Raw genomic sequence first — 25772 nt, 5'->3', positions numbered from 1 at the left:
TGCGTCGCTGTGCTGTAATACTGGGGATCCCCTCACGAGTAACGCTTCTCAATCAATTAATACTGTGATATAAGACCTCAGATCTCAGAATACATTTTATTGATGATTATGCAAACTATATAGACAGTTAAGCAGATGTAAAATATGAACGAAGGCTCAAGGTTTCACGCGTGGCTCGGCGCACTAACAGTGACAGCGATTAAAAGACAAAACTCAAATCTTACTGATGATGCAAACTATATACAGACATGAGGATATGAACGCAATTGCGGAACAAGAAAAACTGCATGTTATATATATATATATATATATTTATATATATATATACATATATATAAACATTAACGTCTTTTATTGCCTCGAGATATTAAATTATTAAATTCAGCATCTAATTAATACAATATATTACTGTATATTATGTACATTTAAGCAGATGAGCCTCACAAACCACAAAGTTTCACCAAATTTAACCTTTTTTTTTTCGTAAAAAGAAAACCAAGCGCATAGTTATCAAACTATGTTTGATCCTTTCCTTTCCTGATCCTTTCGGGACCGATTGCAAATTTACCTCAAAACGAAACGTAGTACAATAATATATTCAAATTAATCAGTTCATAATAAATTCATAATTTACTCAAACTGACTAAATATATATGGCCAATAACTTATTTCTCTTTATATGGACACTACACAAATATCTTTTTAAGAAAAAAATTACAATACTTAAAAAAAACTTTTTTTTAATGGGGGTTTTCGTGTTCAAAATGTTGTATGTTACTAGTATGTTGCTAGTGACCAGACTGACTTGCTACAGTTGACTCTTCCTAACTGTATATACAGTATATAATAACTCATAAGAAATTACTGTAATTCACATAACTTATTTTATTTTATTATTTTATTATGTTCCAAAGGTTGTAGTGCATTCCTAGTGACTAGACTGACATACTATAGGTAAATTTCTGCTAATACCTCCCTTGCTGTACATAAAGTACATCAATATTTTATAATACAACATTTGGAACATGAAAAATCCCTTTTGGGGTCTTACAGATTTTGTTTTGTTTTAAATAATTGTGAACGGCACATACACTATAAGGCAGATATTAGCAATTTACATGAACTACGTAACTAACAACATACTAGTACAACCTGTGAAACATGAAAAAATCCCTTTGGGTAAATGTTGTTTTTTTTTTTTTTTTAAGAAATGTTTGTACTGTACGTAATGTAAGGGAGATATTGGCAAAATCTAACCTGTAGTAAGTCAGTCTTGTATCTAGCAATGTACTACAACTGTTGGAACATGAAAACCCTTTCCAGGGATCTGATGTAAATAATTGTATACTGTAAATATATGAAGGGAGGTATTGGCAAAATCTCACCTCTAGAAAATCACTATGACAAATACAAGATTAAGAATTTGACAGTGTGTTATTTAAAATTGTAATTAAAAGACATTAGACCTTTTAACCCAGTCAGTGGAATTGTCAGATGGTCCCTTGGGTGCGGTAGCACGTTTTCTTCAGTTTAAATTTTCAGAATTAATATACCTAGATTGTTTTTAACTCATTTTTTTATGTTAATATAAATTGGTTGCATATTGTTAAAACTAATCATGGTATGGGCTAGGGGCACAAGATGGTTCCGGTGAGCTTCAGCGACGCGAGTGTGTGCATACTTACTTCCGGTCTTGCGAAGCTTGCATTGACTGTAAGGGAAACTTACATACGAAACTTGGCTAGATGTATATAATTAATGTTTTTCAAATTTAACAGCGGATAGTGGTATATCAAAAACATGGGGAAACATCCTCCCTGCATTTTGCGTACCTCTGTGTGGAAATTCATCAAGATACAACGCAGAGATTGCTTTATTCTTCTGTTGATTATGCGGATCAGCGTCAGGTCAGGTCCACAGGGATTTCTTCTTTCAAACACAAACCACTTAAATATGCAATTCTTTTAATTTTCGAAGAGCTGGTTTTGTTCTGACTGTTATGTAAGATCAATGTTTCTGACTGTCAAGCAAGACGCACAGAGATTTCTGATAAAGCATGTTTTATTAACTTTATTTGTTAACAATTTATAACTAACTGTACAATTAAACGTAATATAATTATGGTAGGTTTGCATTAAATAAAAGATCGCTGTTTGCATTCATGTGTATTTTTATCTACGTTTATTTGTTTTGTGAAAGGTCTGCAACATAAATCATTATCTGTCTATGAGCAGCCATGTATTTTGTTATTCTTTTGCATTAATTATCAGATTAAACACATATTAAAAATTAGTCATGTATTTTTTACTGTGTAAATAAAAATGTTGTGAAAATAACGATGAAACAGACTGATGTATGTGTACAATTGAGAAATGGATACTTCTGAAGATACATTGCAGCCCACATCTCACGAGGTAATTATTTCATAAAAAAAAATAATGCAAACATTTTCGAGAAATAAGTAATTTGTACATTAACATATTTGGTAAGATAAAAATACATTTTGTAGCTGTGTATACACACCATGAGTTCAACTTTCATCTCGTGAACAGTAGTGAACATTAGTGTATTTAATTCATTCACCAGACCCAAACATAACACTAGTTTCAAATCCACTGGCTCAGTTAACATTTATAGTATAGTAATAATAGCAGTGTATTTCTTATTTGCATTTGAAGTGATATTATAAATCCTGTAAACATATAGAAAGTAATATTTGGACTTCTCTGTTTCTCTGCACTAACGTTTAGCACAACCGGAAATATCTACACACAAACTCGCAAGACCGGAAATCCAAGATGGCGGAGATATGCAACTAGCCCATTGATATCTTTGTGGGACTGTCGACTTTATAGATCAGTGGTAATGGAAATCAACTATAAAGAAAATGCAGCGCATTGGATTCTTTTTGACCCCATGTGCTTGCCTGTATATAGTTTGCATAATCATCAATAAAATGTATTCTGAGATCTGAGGTTTTATATCACAGTATTAATTGATTGAGAAACATTACTTGTCATTGGGGAATCCTGGAGTGTGACGTGAGGGGATCCCCAGTATTACAGCACAGCGATGCACAAGCCATGACAGGAGTTACAGCCAAGTTACGGAAACTAAACAACCGAAAGCAATATATGTCTTCCTTAGATGTAATATTAGTTCTGTACTTCAGCGTTGGGTAAAACACCATTAAAATCTCCTTTGAATGCTGCTTACTTGGTAACAGCAAAGATGTTGAAATAAACATAAGCACAATCAGCTTTTCCACATGCCCCGATAATCAAAACTTCTTCTTAGCGCTTGCTTAATTTCTGCAGATCAGTTCTTGTAACTGTATTACTTAATCCACCTGTTGCTTTGGTCTTCATCAGAAGCCGCTTGCACCACCTGCTGGTGAGCGACTGACAGCAGATGGAGATCATGCCTCTGTGCTCTACTGCTATTCCTGCAGCTCCCGGATGTGAAAGGGCGAATTATCTGCCGAATTATAACATCATTTTTGGGTGAACTATCCCTTTAAGACAAAAGTAATTTAGAATCAAAAAGCCATCTGCACATACATTAAACAACGGTATATGCCTACATTTCTTGTAGTTTTTGCACATTTTAATAAAATTCAGTCCACCTTATTTTTAATGTGAGAGCAGATGTGTCCATTTTTAACTTCTGGTATCCTATTTCTTGTATAAATACTTGGTTCACTAGCTCCTATGCTTTCATTAACAGCTCGGCTCTTTATTGGAATCAGATGCTGAGGTGTCAACTCCGATTCGAATTGTTCAAACCGGTTTAGCGAATGAATTCACCCTATTTATCGAAAAGATCCGACTCCGGAGAACGATTCGTTCACGTTCAAACATCTCTACGTGAAAAACACCGCAGCAGCCAGTGGCAGTTCATTCAGCGAGAGCGCGACGTCGTTTTGTGTTGCGTCGCGTGCTCGAACTCTGAATGTCACTTCTCGACGTCGACAGAGAAAATCTCGCGTGGCTGGCAGCGTGCTCTTTCTCTCCACCTCCACCAACAACACATACGAAACTTACCAGCACCTCTTTCTTCCTTCGCCCCCACCTCCTCCTTTCTCTCTCTCTTTCTCTCTGTGAGTGAGCGAGAGATCTCCCGAAACCTGAGCGAGGCGGTCCCGGAGACACCAGAGAGGCGATATCCTCGTAAAGCGCAACATGGCTACAATTGTAACCTCCACCAGGTTTACAGACGAATATCAGCTGTACGAAGAACTCGGAAAGTAAGCGACCGCACCGCTGCATTTGTGTGACGCTCTCTCTTCACTCACTGCATTGTCTCATCGTGTTGCCTGTGTCTCGTTCAGTATGTTGACAGCAGCCTTCACACACAGGCGGATCGGTTTTGCATGTCAAAAGCCAGTGCAGTCCGCTAAACGAAAGCCCGATTGAGTCGATTCGAGTTACTCGGTACGCTTATTAAGCCTCGGGTTTCACGAAGCTCGTTTCTTTGTTTATCTTTAGATGCGTTTCCTAACATCGTGCTCGCGCGCTACAGGGTGCTCTCGGAGCCTGCGTATCGTCGTGATGCGAGATGCAGTACTTTGTCGACACTTTATCGCCATTCGTTTGAAGGGGAAATATTAAGTCTGAGGTGCTAGGCTTTGTCATTTGCGTCCTCGTTTTGAATGCATACCCAAACTTTTACAGCATTCAGGAGCATTGATCAGATATCACTGATAACTGCTGCCGCGCAGGCTTTATAGTACGGTTAGCTGCAGACTTGTGTAACGATAGTTGCGGAAAATGCTGCTGTTTTGGGCATCAGATATCGCACCGTCATTGGGCGGTCTGTTACGTTTATTGCCAGTTGTTGTCCAGCCGCCAAAAACATCAACGTGAAAAATGAAGGAAGTGAATTAGCGTTTCCCGTTGATTCCTTCTGTTGAGTCGGATCGTTTTAATGAACTAGTTGTACTGTGGGTAAAACCGGTCTGAACGATTCTTCGGCAATCGTATTGAATCATTTTAAGCGGTTTTCGAATCAAAAACTCGTGCAAATTACTTAAAGGGTTCCTATTGTGCCCTTTTACAACGTCTTGATCTTGTTTTGGGCCTGTACTAGAACAGGCTCTCATACTAGGTTGTTCGAAAAAAACATCATTTTTCACATATTTTACATTGTTACAACACCTCTCTCCGAAGTCTTGAATTGATGGCTCAAATAGTTCCTGTATCAAATGAAGGCCCGCCTTCTTAAATGTGTTGTGATTGGTTGGCTGGGCCATTGTGTGTTGTGATTGGCTTCACTGGGCGACTGTTCAGGAAATGTCATGCCCCTTACCATAAGGGCCTTTCGCACCACAGGAACCTTTTCATAGTACCAGAACTATTGCTGTGTTCCAGGCAGGTTTTTGAGCCCGTAAGTCATGACTTCAAACCACGACTCAGAACTTTGTAGCGTTACAGTCAAGTCATGCCAAACTTCCTGAGCGCAAGGAATTGTAGCTAGATTATTAATTCTATTGCAACATTATATTGTCCTAAAATCTATTTTTCAATGTGTACCATTTGAATAACTATGTGTACCACTTGAATCACTATGTCGTAGGGCTGTGCAAAAAATCGAATGCGATTTTCATGCACATCTCATCAGTAAAGACGCTCCTGTAATTAGAAGTATATCTCCAGCATGTGCGTTCAGATCGGGGTTGCCTGGTTTTCACAACAAATCCTGCCCAGTTGCTTCTTAAAACTAGTACAAAACTAGCCCAATCGCGCTTCCAGGAGGTTCCCCGATAAAAATTGCTTCCCGGGGTTAAAATATAAATTTTTTTAGGGGCTAAATATCACGTTATTTGTATTGGGGTTGCTTCAAACCGCGGACATGAAAAACAATCGCAGACTTGGCAACACTGGTTCAGGTGGAGCGGCAGTTACTACACAAAGCCGTAGTCTACCGACAACTAACACAAAATCGTTTTCAAAATCGACAAAGAATCGCCTGCGATTTTAACATCGATTTTGTGTAGATTGTTATTGAATTACGGCTCGGTGTAGTAAATGCCAACCAGTGTTGCCAATTCTGAGGTTGTTTTTCATGTCCTAAAATGCGAATTTTACCAAGGCAACCCTGCTAAAAAACTTATATTGTAACCCCGGGAAGCAATTTATATCAGGGAACCTCCTGGAAGCGCGATTGGACTAGTTTTGGACTAGTTTTGAGAAGCAACTTGGCAGGATTTGTTGTGAAAACCTGGCAACCCTGATCCGAACGCACGTGCTGGAGATAAACTTCTAATTACAGGAGCGTCTTTACTGATGAGATGTGCATGAAAATCGCATTAGATTTTTTGCACAGCCCTACTATGTCGTGTCTCCGACATAGTGATAACACTCGTTGCAGCTCAACCAAGTCTCGTACCATTCGTCAATATTTGTGACATCACAAATCCCGGAAAAGAAACGTAGTCCAAACGAGTCATTCGTTGTAGTTTTAGAAAAGTGATTTCTGTTAAATAAAACCTTTTGAAGTGGACTTTGAACTTTGTAACATTGCCGATCTTTTTTATGCTCAAACAGCAACATTACAGACTAAAGTTGAAAAAGTGAAAAAGCATTATAGGCCCCCTTTAAATAGCCAAGTAACAGAGATGTTACAAATAAAACGTACCGGAAATATGTTTATGCTTCGGTTGTTTGACCGTTTTATCAACATGCATATGACACAGATTTGGATTTAATAAATTACAGTAATAATACCTTAGTAAATAAACATTATAAAACTCTTAAAAAACAAAAGAAATTCTATTTCTATTTCATAGAATATGTAATTTTGTTAACACGGTTAAAAATAGAGATGTTTTTGGAAATAACTGTAGTAGTAACTTAGTAAATAAAACTTAATAAATACATATATGTATTTAAAATACATATATCAGATATGTTGGAGTCCATGTGATGACCTAATGTCCCACTGAATCACTTTTTGAACCTGTTCTTCTACATAAACTCTTAGAAAGAACTGATTATTGGAAATGATTCAGATTTCCCATCAGTATTTTTGAGTGTTATATATCTCACTGTCATGATGGTGGTCGGTATCTTTCGTTGACAGGAGTTGAGCAGCTGGCAAAAACATTGGCATACAATGATTTCCCTTAGTGCTGTTTTTGTTTGTGAAACGTCCAATTTAGCATTTGACTTGATGTTGAAAAAGCTGCTGTTTTTGTTGTTGATTTGAACACCATGCAATATTAAAGTCTGTATGCCTGACTAGGGCTGTCAACGAATATTCTAAATTCGAATATGTATTCGAATAGTTTTAAAAAAACAAATTTAGAAGGTGAAAATTAATATTCGAATTAAAAAAAAAATATGGAAAAAAGGTCTCGCGGTAGTAGAGGCGTGGTTGTCTGCTTTGCGAGTGGGCGCGCTAGCGTGCCTGAGGGTTCAGGGACAGGTCACAGGAGTCGCACTGTCTGGCACAGCATCACTGCTGAAAGTTGACGCGTCTTCATGGAAGATGCCAGCAAGTACAGAGCCCAACTCGACGGCAGCAGAGAAAATGAGGTAAAATTGTTGACCCGCGAGATTGTTGTATGCAAGCTATTTAAGATACAGTTAGCATACCAATCGACCACTACCAACATGGTCACATCTCAAAAATGTGCACCCAAATGAGCATGACATAATGTGTGGAACTCCAGTTAAACAGTCACGTCTTGACACTTAACGTTACTTTGCATCGCCCGCCGCAAGCACTTTGTCTGCAACATGACAAGAGGCCATAACGGATAAAATAATTTCGTTCATTTGTAAGGACATGAGACCTATCAGTATCGCGGATGGGGCAGGCGTCGGGGAGTTCTGTCAAGCAATGGATCCGAGGTTTGATTAGTTATCGTTTCATGTCAAGGAAAAGTTCCATGTTTACCACAGCACAGCTCGCTCTGAGCATTCAATGTCAGTTCTATATGCTGTAAAACTTCAATTAATATTAAGAATATTTGTTTCAATCACTGAATGAAGCCTGCTATATTTGGGACAACAGCCGCGACCTTAAATTGATTGCACAAAAATTTGTTTTTTCATTTAAACCATTATGCGCAGAGAACGTGAGGGTGAGAGAGCGTGAGGTCTGCAGTCTTGGCCATTAGTTGATTTCCTTGTTTTTGTGTAGGCAATACGTTGTCATATATGTTTAAACTTAAAAAGACTATCTATACAAGTAGTTATGTCTCTTTGTATTATTTTTGCCTGTTATTGACGTAATGCGTGTCATTGACAACATGCACAACCAGATGTTCGAATAGTTCGAATATTCGTGTATTTTTTAGAGGGAATATTCGAACGTCAATTTTGAGCAATTTTGACAGCCCTATGCCTGACATATGTACTGTATATCACTACTATAGGTTGTGTCTCCAGAAACTGGAAAACTAAATTTTACATGCTTGTACATGCTAGCCAATCTGACAAGTTGGATCTGCGGCTCTGTGCCAATGGTGTGACTTTTGTCATAGGATACCGGTTTTTCTTAACTAAAAGGTTACTGACAGCGATTTCTGTCTTGAATGACAGCAACTGTTCGCAAATCTGAACAGAGCTTACTAGAAACGAACAGCATATCAACTCCACAGCCTCCCAGGATGTGAACACACCATAATGAGTTAGTTTAACTGACGTAGCGTGTTTCGTTTAGCTCCTGCTGTTAGATACCATGTCTGCTGCCAAAAAGCATCTTTGTCCATTCAAAAGTAGCTGTGTGCTCAGAGTAATTTTTTTCAGCCAACATTTAAATAGTAAATATTTCAGTATAGTGTAGTTGATGTTTTATCAGTGGCCGAATCATTTTTGGAGAGCTCTTAAAAACCTGAAATAGACATATTTTACTTGTTTCCACTGTTCTCATAACAGCTCAAAATAGTTGCCTATAAGCAAAGTTGGCATTTTTGCAAGTACTGTATGTTAATCATTGCAGTGACATAGCCTATTTTATGTAGTACATTTAAAGCTGAATTTTTAATTTCCAGTCTGTTGTTGTTGTCACTTTCTTTTTTGTGATATTGCATCCAATAGAATGCAGCAGTAGGGTTCCAGAAGTAAAACTCCTTTTCTTCTTAGTGGAATTTATTTTTAATAATCTTATAAACCTTTTGAAAACGCACCTGATGTGAGCTACTACATTGTTAAAGAGTGGTATATACTTTGGTTGAAGTCATCAGCCCACTTTGTTTCAACTTATTTTTTAATTAAGCATGTTCAACACAACAGTGGAAATCCTGAGGAAAAACTACATTACCCAGGATTTTGCAGAGAAATCTACCAATCACAGGGCTATAGAGTACGACCTAATTTCTCAATGGTGCAACTAATGAAATCGGAGGTCTCATTGGTGAGACCAGCCTTTCGAGGGAAAGAAAAAAAGTTCTCACAACTCTGAAAGTCTCCCTGTGGTTCAACAACAGACACTAGAGCCCTGCATTTTAGCCCGAGCCCAACAGGCCCCGACTTTTTTTTAAGCCTCTCGAGCCGGGTTCGTAGCCAAGTTTCACGTCATATTTCAGACGCGGGCCGGGCCTCCCGCCTGTTTAAGACTTCTCCTTACTTTTATATTTTAGACATCCATCAATTGGTGATGGAAAATTGCCGCACTGGTAGAAACAACATGAGACCATGCTACCGCGATTGTCAAGAGCGGCTCGAAAGTGTTTAGTGTCCCATCAGCAGTAGTATGTATGGTGCGTGCCATCAGCGCAGCTGAACCGTTAACCATTCAAATACATGCAATAGGCTTAAGCCTGCTGCATAGCAGTGGCAAAAGTAATTACCATAAATGTGAAAGGGGGTTATAGTAAGCAGATATTTAAATTATTTACTAATAAACTAGTGTTTTTTGAGTCTGTCGCAAGGATGCAATTGCCGACCCTGACTCGCCATCTCCTCATTAGACATGCCTTTATAGAGAAGCGCATCTTTACAGATTATGATTATAATGAGAGAGTTTTTGTTTTTGTCGATTTGTTTTATTTCGTTAAGTAGTCATTTAAAGCTTTGTATATTTATCATGTCTGTGAGGCATGTTTTCACTCAGTTTCAGTTCATCTTTGTACTCCTGTTAAAGACGAGAAGGCAGAAAGTGCATCATGTTTGTTTTCTTTATTTTATAAAAGCCCAACGTTTTGATGATATTGTGAGTGCACACAAATAAAAGTAGACCCTTTGTAGTTACGAATGATGTATTACTCTTATGAGCCAAAATGACAGCGTATCTACTGAAAAATTGCAAGTGATTACGCTGGCATCTCCATGTTCTGAAGCGTCTCCGCACAAACTATTGGATATAGCACACATTTATCTGGTTCTAACATTTAAACATTGTTATATGCTTGAACCGTTTTATATCTATAGATTTTATTTTAGGCAAGTCGTGGTGATTTGAGAGGGCTAAATTGATCCAACATAGGCTCACTGTCTGCCACTGGCCGCTTGGTCGTTACTTTAAAAAAAAAAAAAACATAAAATTATATTTTACAAACAAAAAATTCTCCAAACGTTTTTCTAAATTAACAACATTTTTTTAATTTATTTACAAAAAACATTTATTCATTTATGTTGAGGTGTTTTAAGTTTAAATTTCAGCTCAGTGAAGCACTTTAAGCTTCAACACTTTTATAGTAAGTTACCTTTCTTGTAGAATTGTGCTTCAAATAAAGAACATTATGTTGACCAGATTGTTAGTTAATCGTTTAGGCAACAAGTCAATATTGCCTATATAGGCAGCGATTTAAAAAAAAAAAAAAAAAAGTGAACTTGTAAAACTGCTGTTAAATTCAATGCGGTTAAAAATCTGGGTGCAGCTAACTTTTATAGGCGCACCAGTGCAACCAGTGTAGAAGGTTAGTCTAGAGCCCTGAATCAGAGAATCAAAGCAAATAATAGTCTCCCTAAGATATTAAACTACTTGTATGCATAATCTTCATATTTTACACAATGTTTGTATGTGTATAATTAACACCTTTAAATCAGTAGCTTTATATTTCTCCATAATTTTTTATTTGATTATGTCTCTTGCGGTGTTTCATGGCATTGTACTTCTCTGTCATTAAATTGAAAGTTTTTGGGAAATTGTGATTCCTCCCATAGCTGGTTGGCTTCGTTCATAGTTTACAAGTCCAAATCAAAGAATTTTTGAAAAATCCCTGTGGGAAAAGTGAAAACTTTTTACTTCTGGAAACAACTCTGCTAAAATGTTGGATGGGAACTGTTGCATGCTATTTGCTTCATTGTGAAACATTATGATTATATGATTATTGCTTTCAAATAAATTTCAGGCTTGCTTGAGTGTGTAAATATTGACATTAACATTTCTGTTTCTTTCAAACAGGGGTGCCTTTTCTGTTGTTCGGCGATGTGTAAAGAAATCAACTGGCCAGGAATATGCTGCTAAGATCATCAACACAAAAAAGCTTTCAGCAAGAGGTAAGATTTTGCTTTTTACTAACCTGCCAGTCTGACTCCTGTAGTTCATCTGCATCATTGTGTTCCTAGAATGTTACATGTTACATTTGTGTCAATACACCAACATCCTTCAAGTTACTCAGATCTTTCTCTTTGATCTGATCAGATATGCATTATTTGTGATATAGTATTCTATATCAGAACTGGCCAAATGTGACTGATTCTCATTTTTTGAACAGCAGAAACTATTGTCTTATTTTTCTCTGAGCACATACTATTTAAAGTATTTTAACCTACCACAAATGCTGAAACAAGAAGCATGATGTTAATTCATCTGAGCAGACTGAACAATATTGATCATTTGTCTCTCCGTGGATGGTTCTGTCTGTGCTCTGATCTCAAATGCGTAACAGCTAATGCAGTGATCCTGTTGATGTTTCTTCTTTCATTCATTCTTTCGGTGTCTCAGTTGAGTCATTAATCACTGTCAGTATCATCAGTGCTAATTATGCTGTTGGTGAAGATGGTCAGGATACATGAGCCCCAGCCACTGGTCTATTTCGGGACACGGATACTTTGTGTACCTGTCCTCGTACGGTATCAGGTTGGGTTGGGTTGAATTAAATGAAATGGATTTTAATTAAATGACTCTTTTTGGATTGTCAGCTTGGCATGGGCATGATAACTCAAAGACTAATCAAGATAACACATTAATTGTGTTCACTTTGCCTGAACTTTTCACACAGACCGAAATCCTGTAACAACTATGTGCCAAAACAGAGCTTCGCTTTCAATCTGGTGACTTGTTACAGTGACATTTTGCATCGGCATTGTGTTCTGATGTAAAAGCTGTTCCCTACAGCCTTTGTTGCTGTTTTAGGCCAGACTCTGTGAATGTGTGAGCGAACGCAAGAGCTGGAGAAATGATTGTACTGTCTGTAGACCTTCAAGTTGAATTATAACAGATCCTGTTCTCATTGTGTACATATGTGTATGCTACGGTCCCCATGGATGGCCAGTAAACAACAGATTTATTTTAAAAGACCCTAGGACAAAAAACATCAGGTAATTAGATCAGCATAGTTTGGCAACTCTCTTAGGCTTTATTTCAAGGAACTTGGCAACAGTTTTTCTTCAGACTCTTCATCAAGCTGGCTGGCACTGCATTAAAAAGCAACAGTGCCAAAGTCCCCTCCTGTGAAATCTCCCCATTCCCTTGGCCTTAATCAAAGCCCAGAGAGATCTCTCGACATGCCAACCTGTTAACAGACATATAAGCTATTATCATCTCTGAGTCATCTTTCAAAGGCCAGGATGGTCTGCAATTACTCAGTCCAATTTTGATTGTACATTTTAGTATATAGTGAGCAGTGCACTCATTTGTTGAGTGCCTTATAGTTGTTGTTTAATGCTATACTGCTCCAAATTTCTGCTCCGATTCTTATTTGTATGTTCTCATAAGTGTAGTTTAAGATTCATTTTTAAGTTTCATTTTATTTTGAATTTATTTGAATGTGATGCTTCAATTTCTTACCTGTTTTGCATAAAATTCAGATTAGTCCAATGAAATGTAAAGGAAAGCATTATGTAAATGTAGAGCACTAAGAATAAACTACGTGAACTTACCTCTTGTTACTCATAGTCCATCTTCTTTTACATTTGCTGTGAAATGGTTAGTGTCATTTATTAATCTAGATTAATTTTGTTTTCTATTGATTCTAATAGATTTGTATCGTTTTAATTCTACATTATCATGAGCTAAATTTAACTTTAGATTAGTAAATGCTGCATGTTAGTTCATGATCTCTGTTGCTTTAAAGTACAATTGATCTAAGGCACTTTAATTGGATAGAGGCAGATCTGAATGCAAGCTTGCAGATGATTGTAACTTAATGATTGGAAAATTCCTGCATACGTCACTAGAGCGAAGTGTTTTTTCACCGGAAGATTAAGGTAAAAAATTCAATGTACATGCATTAATCATTTACAATAAGATCAATAAAATACATTTAGAAAATAGACAGTAAATTTCCATTTCATGTCAGTTTTAACTAATTGTTATTATTATTAAAACAGTAGTTCACTTCAACCATTTTTCAAGCTATGGACCCTTAAACCTGTATTTTAAACCTGACCTTTAATAATGTACATTTTTAGGTCATTGTTTAAATTTCAAATAATGTTTATTTCAATTGTACATGATCAGTTTGAATGTGGTACAATCAATGCAAAGTTTAATGTTCAAGTAATGTTGTATTTTAACACATCTTCCTTATTTTTCAGAAAAATGTATTTGTACCTGTTCATTTCACCATTGAAGACCTCTGATGTAACACATTCCTACACAGTTCTGTGGCCATGTGTGGTTTGTGTGAACATACAGTACTAATGATAGCAGTTTTGCTTGTAGCATGTGTGTGATGGTGGTCAGTGGTGTGATCCAGGGCAGCATGGAGCCTGTGGCTGAGATGCAGGCATTGCGAGTGTGCAGTGATGTCAGGAGGCGCGTGAAACACTGCTGAATAATTGAGGCACACAGCCTGTCGTAGCTCTAAATGGAAAAAGACGGTAGGACCTTCACCACTTTCTGCCTCTCCACATCTCTCTTGCTCTCTCTGACCTCCCTCAGATCAGCTGCAGCATGGTGGCCTTACTGTAAAATCAGGGTCCTGGAATGTTTCCTCGTTGCTTGCTGAAGGGAGACTGGCAGAGGCCTGATAAACGTAACAGCACTGCTGTGGTAAATCTTTAATGGAAAAAAACTGTGAACTTTTAATGAGCCCCAGCCAAATGGTGTGTGTGCACATAAACGGGTAGAGAGTGGGTGATTGCTGAGTGTGTATTGGGACACATTTAAAGGAAAGGCATAATTGTGTACATGTTTATGATCTCTGTGTGCCAGAGAGGGCCAGAGGTGTGAAAGGAAGGGAGAGGTGGTTGTATTCTCGTTAGCTTGTATACATGTGTTTGCTTTGTCATGAGATTCCCCTTGGATCACTTTCAATTATTCAGGCTAACAGCATCATCAGGTTTACATCAAAGCAAAGGAGGCTAAATGCTAAGTTAAGTTAATAATAAACTTTTCATTTACATTGCTAAGTTCTGATCGCCAGTGTTGAATTCATCAGTGTCCAAATAGTTATAATGTCTGCTCACCTTGATCATATGTAGACAGGTTATAAGGAACGTTCTTGGATCTGTGGAGATTAGGGCTGGGATAAACGATTATTTTTTAAACGATTAATCTAGCGATTATTTTTTCGATGCATCGATTAATCTTCGATTACACATAGGGCCTAGCTTACTGAAAAAAGTTCTTCTTTCAGATGAAAATAACAACAACTTGATGTCTAGCATTCAATAAAAAAGTTCACCCAAAATACTTGTTTAGAGCAATTGAAAGAATACAGTAACCAATGTAAACTTTAGGGCTTTAAGCTAATACAGAGAGTGCTTTTCCAAAATATAAAAAATAAAAATTAACAGTGGGAGCGAGCAGCCTGTCATGTAGAAAAAAAAATCTCCGAATGCTCCACGTGAAACTTGGGTGTTTCACCCTTTTTTATCATGTTTAATGATTTTGATTAATATGCACGAGGGAGAGAGAGAGCAAGAAGCGCTCATGTTGTTTGAAGACTGTGAGTGCGCGCGCACAGCCGGGGCTCTCTCTCGTACGCGCCCTGTCAGGCGCAGCACAGTCATTCTATTCTACATCACTCACCGATCAAATAAGGCTTTGACAGCCGCCAAAAAAAAAAGATCAATGCAGAAAAACCCCTGGATTGGTTATATAACGTTGGACAGAATGTTGATCCGGCCATCGCGTATATTCAGCGCACATAAGGTAAACGTTTTGCAAACGTTTTTTAGAGAAATAAAAACAGGTTGACGAATCGATGCGCATATTTTGCGTCAACGTATTTTTTGCGTCGACGTCATCGATGACCTTGACGCGTTGTCCCAGCCCTAGTGGAGATTAATCAATCGACATGTTTGTGTCTGAAATTCAGCTTTAGTTCAATTAGCTCATGATATACTGAGGGAAGAACAGTTGCTCTGCTTTATTTCATTGAAAGTAGGTGGTACATTTGAGTTTGAGTTTAGTTCTAGCGATCATAGCACCAGCAATTGACATCTTTTGATTGACAGGCGATCTGACCAATCATAACACTGAATCTGGCGACAAACTAACCAGACAGGAGAGTAGATTTATTTAACTTATTGTTTGAGTTTCCAAAAAAAAATGCAAAATTTGAATTGAATTTGAAAGCTGAGACTTTGTTTCATACCAAAAGTAACATGCTCTGTATTTTTTTGTCGGCACGTTGTCAGTTTCCTCTTTGCCTCGCAGTGTATTTTTCACTGTGTGAGTGATTTGTGGCTTGAGTGCGCCACAGCTTATCAGACTTAGCAACAGTAACCAAGGTGGGCGGGACTTTGCGAAGGGTCCAGTCCTTGCGAACCACCGCTCTGCATATTTTGCATGACGTCTCTTATTTAACAAACCTGATTCAGATAAGCAGCTCTTTAGAAGAGAGCTCCATGCATGAACTGTGTTCTGATTGTCATGCTCCCTACACCCTCGGCACTGGAAATCCACTGAAGTTTACTTCACTTCTTTCAGCATCTTCACACACAGACAAAACTTACAAGAGAAGTGTGACGTAATATACCTCTGTAAATAATTACAATTTCAATACACATCTCACACACTTTTTTTTTTTTTTGAATGGAACACATACGCTCCCTTTGAACTGGAATCATGATGGAACAGAAAAGATAGAAAAAAAGCATGCTCATTTATTACATGAGTGTAAATTTGGTATTTTTTTTTTTTTTACTAAAAATAATCAGGCAGACATCACGACAAATAAATCATGGAATCAAGTGCAATTCATTCTTGAGGAATATTTTGCTGGTATGTTCAGTTAATAGAGGAGCAACTGATGAAACTGATGGTTCCAAGCTACAAAGAACAGGGTTGAGGAAATGTTTTGTTTGAAAAACCTAGATCATTGGATGGAGAATCATCTTGCAGTAAAACTCTTGTGGTTTCTCTTATGTTTCTTAACAGCTGAGAGCATATGGAAGCCATCTTTGCACAACCCCTAAATTTAATGCCTTTCTCAAAGGAAAACCAAGCATGTTTTCTTAAAAGCACAAGGCTTCACTTCTGAAAGTGAATTTACTATTTGATTAGTTGGGGATAAAAATACTCAAAACTATGGAATCAACAAACCTTAAAACATTCTGAGTTTTTCTGAGTTGAGTTTCCTACACTATTTGAGGTCAATAAATGTAACATTTTCAAGTTTGTTTGTAGTTCTAGTTTAAAAGGTGTCGTGATTATTTGCAGCGTCTCTGTATGCTTTTATCATGACCCTCCTGCTGATTTTCTTGAGGTTTTGCAGAATTTTGGTACCAATTAACAACAGTTTGTTTAGATTTTCATTTAAGGGGTTGAGTTCCAGCATTAGGGATTTTAAAGATGATAGATTAACATCGACCAACGACAAGTAGTCCTAATGCACCACTTGTATAACACAATAAATATCAGCACAAAAGCCCAGCTTCCTCTTTCCCCTAACCAGAATGCAAGCCTGTCATGCTATTTACACCCCAGGCTCTGTTCATTTCAAATGAGTGTCGTTCTGTATTTTGAAAGGATATAATGTATTCTGTGATATGCGTATGAATGTTGCATGTGGCACACTGTGCAAACATTGACACAGACGAACACCATTATTCGGGTGGCTGACTCATTGTTTGCAAGGCCCTAAATAATTTATTCATATTTGAGGAGAGAGTCGCCATCACCAAGCTGTGTAGAGGGGGTGCTGAAAGAGTTATGATCAGAAGATCAAAACTTTTGACCTGATAGTCTTTACTGAGCTGAGAATAAGAAGAATCTATAAAGCATTAATAACTACAGTTAACCGACAGCTAGCCTAAAGTGGACCAATCAGTAAACACTTGACCCTGGCAGAATTGAAAGGGAAGTGATTTCACAACAAGGCCATCCATTAATCTCCCACTGTCATGCATTGGGTGTAGGGCTTTGTCCTACCTGCTCTGTTTTAACTGCTTGGAAACTGCAGGCGTCTAAAGCACGTAACAGGATAATCCCTGACGGGTCGGGGGGAGACGTAGTGACACCCTGGATCAGCAGATGGTCTCGCGGCTTAAGCTCACACTCTTACACACAAGCATGTCAGTGTACAAACCCCGGCGCCCTCCACTTTACACCGAGCAGCTACGCCTATCCTTTTTTCCTAGAAAGAGTTGAGCTGAAGGGCTATGAGTTTGCATACATTGTAAACATTGTTTCCATTAGCAAGTGTTTTGGATGTTTTGGGTTTTAAACTCAGTTACCTAATGAAAAAATAACTGCCAAAGGCCTTTGACATGATTGCTGTGGCACTGGGATGTTTCTCTCCTTTTGGAATACAAGTGTGTGAGCACTGCCTTATTGGAAATTAATTTGATTACATTAGTAGGGCATTTCTGGTTGGCCCTTTTGAGTGAAAAAAATAGTAGGACCGTGACTTGGGTCTGTTTGTTTGTTGTTAATTGGATGGAGGCAGATCTGAATGTGAGCTTGCAATAAAAAGGTCCTAAAGTCAGACATTTGTCACCAGAGGGTCGTTTCATTGGAGAATCAAGTTATGATTCAATAAAGTCAAAAAAAAAAAAAACCTTACACAGATTAAAACTTTGACAATAAAATATACAGGGTTTATTTTCATTTCATGCTGAATACCAGATTTAAAGTGCCATGTAATGCATTGATACAATATTATAAATTGTTCTCTGATGTCTCCAGAATGTGTATGCAAAGTTTGATCTCAAAATAGCTCACAGATATTTTTGTTTAGCTTGTTGAAATTGCCACTTTTAGGGTATCAGCCAAAACGCGCAGTTTTTTGTGTTTGTCCCCTTTAAATGAAAAATGAGCTGGTGCTCCCGCCTCCCTTTTTAGAAGAGGGCAGAGCTTCAAGAGCTTATGGTTTAACTGGTGGTGACCTTGTTACTGACTTCACATTGTTTCCAAATGCAATTTTTAACCCTTATGCGTTGTTGGGGACGTTTTCGTCCACTAGGGGGTAAAGTTGAGTCTAATTTTGGCCACAACTTTCTCTGTGTTTGAGCTAATGGGATGATTATTGGTGACAAATCTTATTTTGACCCATATTTTGGGGAAATGCTTTGAATTTTTCAAAAACTCAACAGTACACTGTGGGCAAATTCACTACCCTTTCGTTATGTTCATGGATGAAAACATCCACTAAATTAAACTGCTGTAAAAATGTATCAGATAAATATATTTTTCAATTTTTTTTGCATAAATCTATTAATCAACTTCAGTCCTGATCAAAACTACCAAATGTTTAAAAAAAAAATCCAAGATTTTAACTCTTTAAATACAAAGTTCATAAATGATGTCACTGATTTGGGAAAAAACACACAAAATTACATATTTTCAATTTAAAAAGTGATTGTGGACTGGATATTTTTTTACTTTTTATAACAGTCTTGGGCATGTCAAAGATTAGTAACAAGATTGGCTTTGATGCATTGTTAGTTTTTGTGCAGCATTAGATTTAAATTTTTTTCTCCCTCATTTACTGTTCATGGCTGTTTTTGCCCCATTGACTTCCATTATAACAGCATTTTTTGATTGCAAAGCCATGACATGTTTGTGTGTGTGTGAGAGATTCTTGATTGTTGGTGGTTTTCCTTGTTGGGAAGAGGTAACATTTGTTATTTTTTTGCAGTTGATCACTAGGTGGGACCATTAACCCTTTAGATAGGCCTGTGCAAAAAAAGGCTTAGTTTCTGGCTTGTATATTGAGTTATATGGAGTATAATAGCAAATTATAGTGTGTGTGTGTGTGTGAGAGAGAGAGAGAGAGAGAAAGAGAGGGTGTGAGAGAGACCTTTGTGCACTTACATTGATGTATCTGAAAAAATTCAAATATGCACCTCATGCTCTGAGAACTACATGGAGTAAACAATAAAAAAAGAAGTGCGTTTATGCACCTGCTGCCTTTTGATGGTGAAAAGTATGGATGGCCTATGTGTGAAATGCTCGTCTTTTCTTGATGGTAAAGCCAGTTTAAAACCTTAAAATCCTGTAAAAAAATCTACTTTGCATCAAATTTATGAACATAATGTATTATGAACCAAAATAAAATACCAACTTCAAATAAGCTGCAGCTCGCTGGAGGGGTCAAGCTGCATAATCATTTCTAAAACTTTGGTACAAGTCAAGCCCTTTCTCGTGTTGCTTGCTGCTCCTCTCACCATTAAATGACCAGCAGGATGGCATGCAAGTGTTTAAATCCACGTACTTTGCTTTTGTTTAGTCTATTCGCTTGTTAAGTCTTTGACGTCACGTAGCAGCGCTTCCGTGTCCAAACGCTCTATCAGTTACCACGAGAAGGTGCTAATATAAACTCACAATGTGATAGGATACTAGCGAAAACATTATCATCTTAACCTTTAACTCCATACCGAAGTCCCAGATAGCCAGACAATGAAAATATAAATATAAAAAAATATATAAAAATTATTTGTGTTTGGGACGCTGTGAGCACGGAGACTGTAGTGTATACCGTAAGTTTGAAAGCGTTTAGCTTACATTATTAATATGAATAAACAGTGCTCATAAACGGTTGCTGAGGTCATGTACTCAAGTGAAGCGAGTTGAGGCCTGGACCCGGAAACAGTGCTTCTTACGTCATCACTTAACAACCAAATACTTTCACCACCATTAAAAGGCAGCAGGTGCATAAATACACTTTTGTTTACTCCATGTAGTTCTGAGAGCTGAGGTGTACATTTTGATTTTCTCAAATACATCAAGGTAAGTGCGCAAAGGTCTCTCTGACACACTCTCTTTCTCACACACACACATACACACACAATATAATTTGCTGTTATACTCCATATAGCTTCATATACTAGTCAGAAACTAAGCTTTTTTTGCACAGGCCTATCTAAAGGGTTAATGGTCCCATCTAGTGATCAACTGTAAAAATAACAAATGTTACCTCTTCCCAACAGGAAAAAAACCCACCAACAATCAAGAATCTCACACACACAAACACTATAATTGGCTGTTATTCTCCATATAACTCCATATACAAGCCAGAAACTAAGCTTTTTTTTGCACAGGCCTATCTAAAGGGTTAAAGGTCCCACCTAGTGATCAACTGTAAAAATAACAAATTTTACCTCTTCCCAAAAGGGAAAACCACAAACAATCAAGAATGCATGATTATATGGTGTCATGGCTTTGCAATCAAAAAATGTCGTTAAAATGGAAGTCAGTGGGGCAAAAACAGCCACGAACGGTAAATGAGGGAGAAAAAATTAATCTAATGCTGCACAAAAACTAAAAATGCATCAAAGCCAATGTTGCTACTAATCTTTGACATGCCCAAGACTGTTATTAAAAGTAAAAAAAAAATACAGCCACAATTACTTTTATATTGAAAATAAGTCATTTTGTGTGTACCCCCCCCCCCCCCAAATCAGTGACATCATTTATTAACTTGGCAATTAAAGATTTAAAATCTTGGATTTTTTTTTTAAACATTTTGTAGTTTTGATCAGGACTGAAGTTGATTAACAGATTTATGCAAAAAAAATTGACAAAAAATATGAATCTGATACATTTTTACAGCAGTTTGAGTGAACGTTTTCATCCCGAACATAACAAAAGGGTAGTGAATTTGAACAATGCACAAGGGTTAACTACAACATTCATATTTACAATCATTTTGGTAGAATATGGAGGCAGCATTAGTGAAAACAGTCAGAGACAATGGTAGCTTTAGCAACATTAGCCTTACAGAGAGCCAAGAAGCTCTTTTGAAAAACAAAATATCATGCGTGATGCTTGCTTTGTCTGGAGTCTGGACATTTGCACACAAAGCGTTGGTATCGATCCCTCTTTCAGAAGCAGGGTTGACACAACTCCAACAGTGAACTGACCTTCGTTTGTGAAGCAGTCTGGAGTAAAATGTTAGCACAAACGTATAGGACTTTTCCGGATATTTCCTTCGAAAATGAAATCTAACCACCGTGTCCTCGGTGGTCTATGAAGACTCCCTTGTTTGTCGGTGCATTCCAACACACAACACTTTTAATGGTTTTTTGATGCTGAAATTGTACCTCCAGCAGCTACAGCAAGAAAACAGTAATGGCGGACTGCAGCTTCTCACTCAGGGCTATGTATGTGCTAATAGAGCAGAGAGCATCACAAATGGGACTTTCCCTGAGTATGACATCATAGAAGTGAGAAATCTGGAACTGCTCATGTGGAGATACTGTTTATGATATATCGGAATTATAAAACAATGAGTGAGTGGATTTTTACCATTATAGGTTGGTTGTTTTCACACACTGTGGCCACAACTGTTCAAACACCTCATGAAAGTGATTTTTGGATTCTGTGGCACCTTTAATATGCAGATTCCCTGAAATGTATTAAGCACAAAACTATCATCATATGGCTTTGTTTTGTGATTAACTCTCCCCTCAAAAAAGTAGACTTTCAGATTATACATAATGGGAACGCTGTTCATAGCAGGCGATTTGAAGTTTGACAGCAGTTACCTCAAATCTGTTTATTTTTATGGAAGGCAGTGTATTTGAAAAACTGTAGCGGCGCTGCATTAAAGGGAATGAGTTTAGCGATGCAACTTCTCTGAGAGTTTAACATGCTGACAGTCTAACAACATGCTAAAGCATAACATGCTGTCAGCATAATATTAAAGCTAAAAAAAAACTAGATAAACTAGGACCTCACTAATCCAGAGGTGGACATCTAGCCACCCATCCTGAGTGAAAGAATTTGCTGTGCCTTTGCTGTGTGAATGCTTGGAAAGCTGGCAAACTTACTTTGCTCAAGTAATTATTGAATCGTCTATGGGGACCGTCATCGTTTGACCTTGACCTGAAGTCCACAGCACCAGGCCTTGATCACAGCTCTGTTGTGCACTGAGTGTGACCACAATCCATCTCAGACTTACTGAGTGGAGAGAGGAAGCCAGCAGGCTTGGCACTTTTAACTTTGCTCATGCCAAGTTAGTAGTGAATCTGTCCTTTTCTTTAATGCCGAGAAGTTTCAGCTTCTTTCTGCTGCTGCTCCCCATGAGCTTTATTAATGTGCTGCAGATAAAAGACTCCCTACCTAACCGATTGAATCAAAAGTTGTATTGTCTGTTCTGCCTGTATTTCCATGGCATTTCTGCTGTTGCTGCTGAAGCACACGCAGGCATGCGTAATGAGCAGTTTTGATCAGTGTGAGATCATCATGATTATGATATAGAAGACCATTAAGACCACAAGGATACAGTAAACATTGTTCCTCTTTTTAAAGAATCCATCTTTTTCTTGAATGTTTAATTTACAGTATATTTAAATATTTCTGTTTTCACGAACCTGTATTAATGTCATTTTTCTGTACTCTCTGAACTGCTCTTTTTCCATACAATAAAAAGGATACAGTTATCAGGGCATATCAAGGTTGTCAACTTACCTTGAACTGATAAGAGCTTGAATTGACTTTTAACTTGTAATACTATCTACTGAGTCATATTAATTATGCTTTATGGAGCTGTACACTTCTGGAGCAGTGTGAACATTCTTCAGAATAATATAATGTTACACAGAAGAAAGTAAGTCATAAAAGTTTTAAACATCATGAATGTGACAGAATATGCATTTTTGGGCTAACTGTTTAGTCAGATGTTTATGTATATTACTGTTGATAAAGCTGTAGACTTTTGTTTCCTAATCTTTAGAAAGAGATATCAGAAGTGCATCATAATCCTTCACAATGAATTTCATCACAGTTTACTGACATGTAGCACATCTGTCAAACAAGCTGTTTCTGACTGCACCCAGTCCTGCGACATGCAACAGCTATGGCCGGTTTGACGCAGGGATTGTCTGTGATCAGAGAGAACGTGCTCCCATAAACATGCGCAGACTAAACAAATTAGATTTTTTTTGGTGAATTTCCATCTGCATCGATATTAGTCAGAGAGTGAGTTTTGTCACGGTTATCAATTGTTTTTGTTCACAATCTTGACATCATCCAGTTATTTTCAAGTGGACCGCAGGCCTCAAGAGCACACAAACTGTTTGACTTTTCCATTAGCTGTAGAAAAAGTGCTGTTGCACACCTACTGAGACAGATTGAATGATAGAGAGAAATGGAGGAAAGCATATGGGCAGAAAGAGAGCTCAATGAGGTGGAAAGAGAAGTCAGGTGAGTGTTGCCATGGTGGCTAGAGAGGATATAATGTTATAATGAATGTGTGTGTACACACACAGATGACTGCCGGGGGACATGGACATGGTGGATTAGTCGTATGATGGCAAGGAACCTCAAGCTGTTTTTGAAAGTGACATGGACGCTATGGCCTGTGTTTGTGGAAGTGTGTGCTACCTGCAGGACATCAAGTTGTCTGTCTGTCTTGTATTTGCAGGAAATTGATTGGATAGGCAGGCTGAGATGCGGTGTTTCTCATGCTTTGGATAGTGGGAGCTGTTTCGGGTTGTTTATTCTGGCAGTACCTCATTGGTATGAGCTGAAGAACCAAATCGAGCTGCTTTCCCGCATTACTGGAGTGTCTGTCTCACTGAAGTCATTTTTATTTGCTGTCTGAATGTTTGGCTCACAGTGCGCTTGTGTGAATGTCACTTACATTGAACCAGTGATAAAGTGTCTTAGAGGAATGGATTTAATAATAAAAAAACACACATATACACAAGATTTTCTTTTTTCATTCTTCCTTATATATGTTCACACATCTCTCTAACGCGCACACACACACACACACACACACACACACTTTTTTTTTTATGAAGAGTGGGGACATCCCATAGGCGTAATGGTTTTTATACTGTACAAACTGTATATTCTATGTCCCTACACCAACCCTACACCTAACCCTTACAGGAAACTTTGTGCATTTTTACTTTCTCAAAAAAACTCATTCTGTATGATTTATAAGCGTTTTGAAAAATGGGGACATGGGTTATGTCCTCATAAGTCACCCTCTCCTTGTAATACCTGTGTCATACCCATGTCTCTGTGTAGGATTATGTGCTTATATGGGTGATTATGTGAATAAATGAGAATACATGTGTATAGGATTACATACAAGCATGTATTTGAATACATATGTACTATTATTATTATTAATTCTATTACTATTATTTGGGGAGCAATGTATTCTATGTACTTTGGATCTGTCTATCTGGTACATCTATCTTGTATATTAATCCTCTTACTTATGATTATTAATGTTGGTGTCTTGTAAGTCCATACGGGCTGGGTGTAATCATACACATGACACAATAATAAAACTTCATTTATTCATTCATTCATTCATTGTCATTATACAGAGTTGTGTCCTGATGTCACAAAAACAAGAGCACACACACACACACTCCTTTTCCCTCAGGCCTTGCTGCTTTTGGAGGGCCTGTTTTATTCTGAACTGCATTAATAAGAGGCGAGTGGAACTGGTTCCAGGTAGAAGCGGTTTCCCTCTCACTGTCGCTTCCAGCAGTATCACTCTGTCCAAATCACTCTGTTTACCCCAGAGAAAGAGCCGTCTCACACCCTCTCCTGCCCTCAATGACTTCAGACTCTTTGGTCTTTAAAAACATAATTGGAAATATAAGAACGATCAATATTTTTCAGCGTTTTGATCAATAATCTAGATATATCTTGATATTTATAGTATTTGCCCTTAAAACCGTATTATTTTTCATATTATTTTTAATTTAACAAAGCACTGTAGATGTAAAATATATAGTATAAAATGATCAAGGCATGTCTCATGTTTCTCAGTATTTAATCACAAGGAAGAGTGAACAATAATAGTTAAATTTTCCTACCACGTATTTAAAATTTTGTCTAGGTTGAGTGTGATATGTCACTGTTAAATGAGAACTTCCTTCGTCATAGCTGGAGTGGATATCTGAGAGAGAATTTAAGTACTGTAGTCCATTAGTTTGTTATTAATCAACCAATATTTGGTCATTTTTATCGGCCTCGGCCAGTGTCCATTTGGCTGATTGACAGAAATGGTCTGTCAAGATTCTGCCTCGATTCATTTTCAGAATTATCCAACAACAATGCACATTTTCTAGTTTTTAAAAGAATTTGGGGTAAAAAGTTCTGTAAAATATGCGTTTCAGTAATTTTGTTTCATTATTTGTCACTCTTAAGACTGAACAAATGCTCCCCATTTTATTTGTATATACCATTAAAAAGGTCTCATATACACTATTGTTGGGCGGTATGGTCCTTTTTCAAAT

The 25772-nt window shown here is 37.5% G+C and overlaps 1 protein-coding gene across 47 annotated transcripts in view; it reads left to right on the top strand.

Moving 5' to 3' along the window:
- The first annotated feature begins 3964 nt into the window (after nucleotides 1-3964).
- Nucleotides 3965-25772, top strand: part of LOC132110760 (calcium/calmodulin-dependent protein kinase type II subunit gamma) — a 70612-nt gene continuing 48804 nt past the window's right edge. For 11 of the 47 annotated variants that reach the window (XM_059517639.1, XM_059517643.1, XM_059517649.1 and 8 more), the window contains exons 1-2: nucleotides 3966-4246; nucleotides 11353-11447. In XM_059517639.1, coding sequence (XP_059373622.1) covers nucleotides 4182-4246; nucleotides 11353-11447 — 160 coding nt within the window. In that variant the 5' untranslated portion in view covers nucleotides 3966-4181. Of the gene's footprint in view, nucleotides 4247-11352; nucleotides 11448-25772 lie in introns of all 47 variants that reach the window. The other 36 variants (XM_059517656.1, XM_059517651.1, XM_059517644.1 and 33 more) reach the window with 7 other exon arrangements.

This window comes from Carassius carassius, chromosome 30 (assembly GCF_963082965.1).
Source record: "Carassius carassius chromosome 30, fCarCar2.1, whole genome shotgun sequence".
NCBI classification, from domain to species: Eukaryota; Metazoa; Chordata; class Actinopteri; order Cypriniformes; family Cyprinidae; genus Carassius; species Carassius carassius.
Note: the sequence above shows the minus strand (reverse complement) of the source record. Positions and strands in the feature narration are given on the sequence as shown.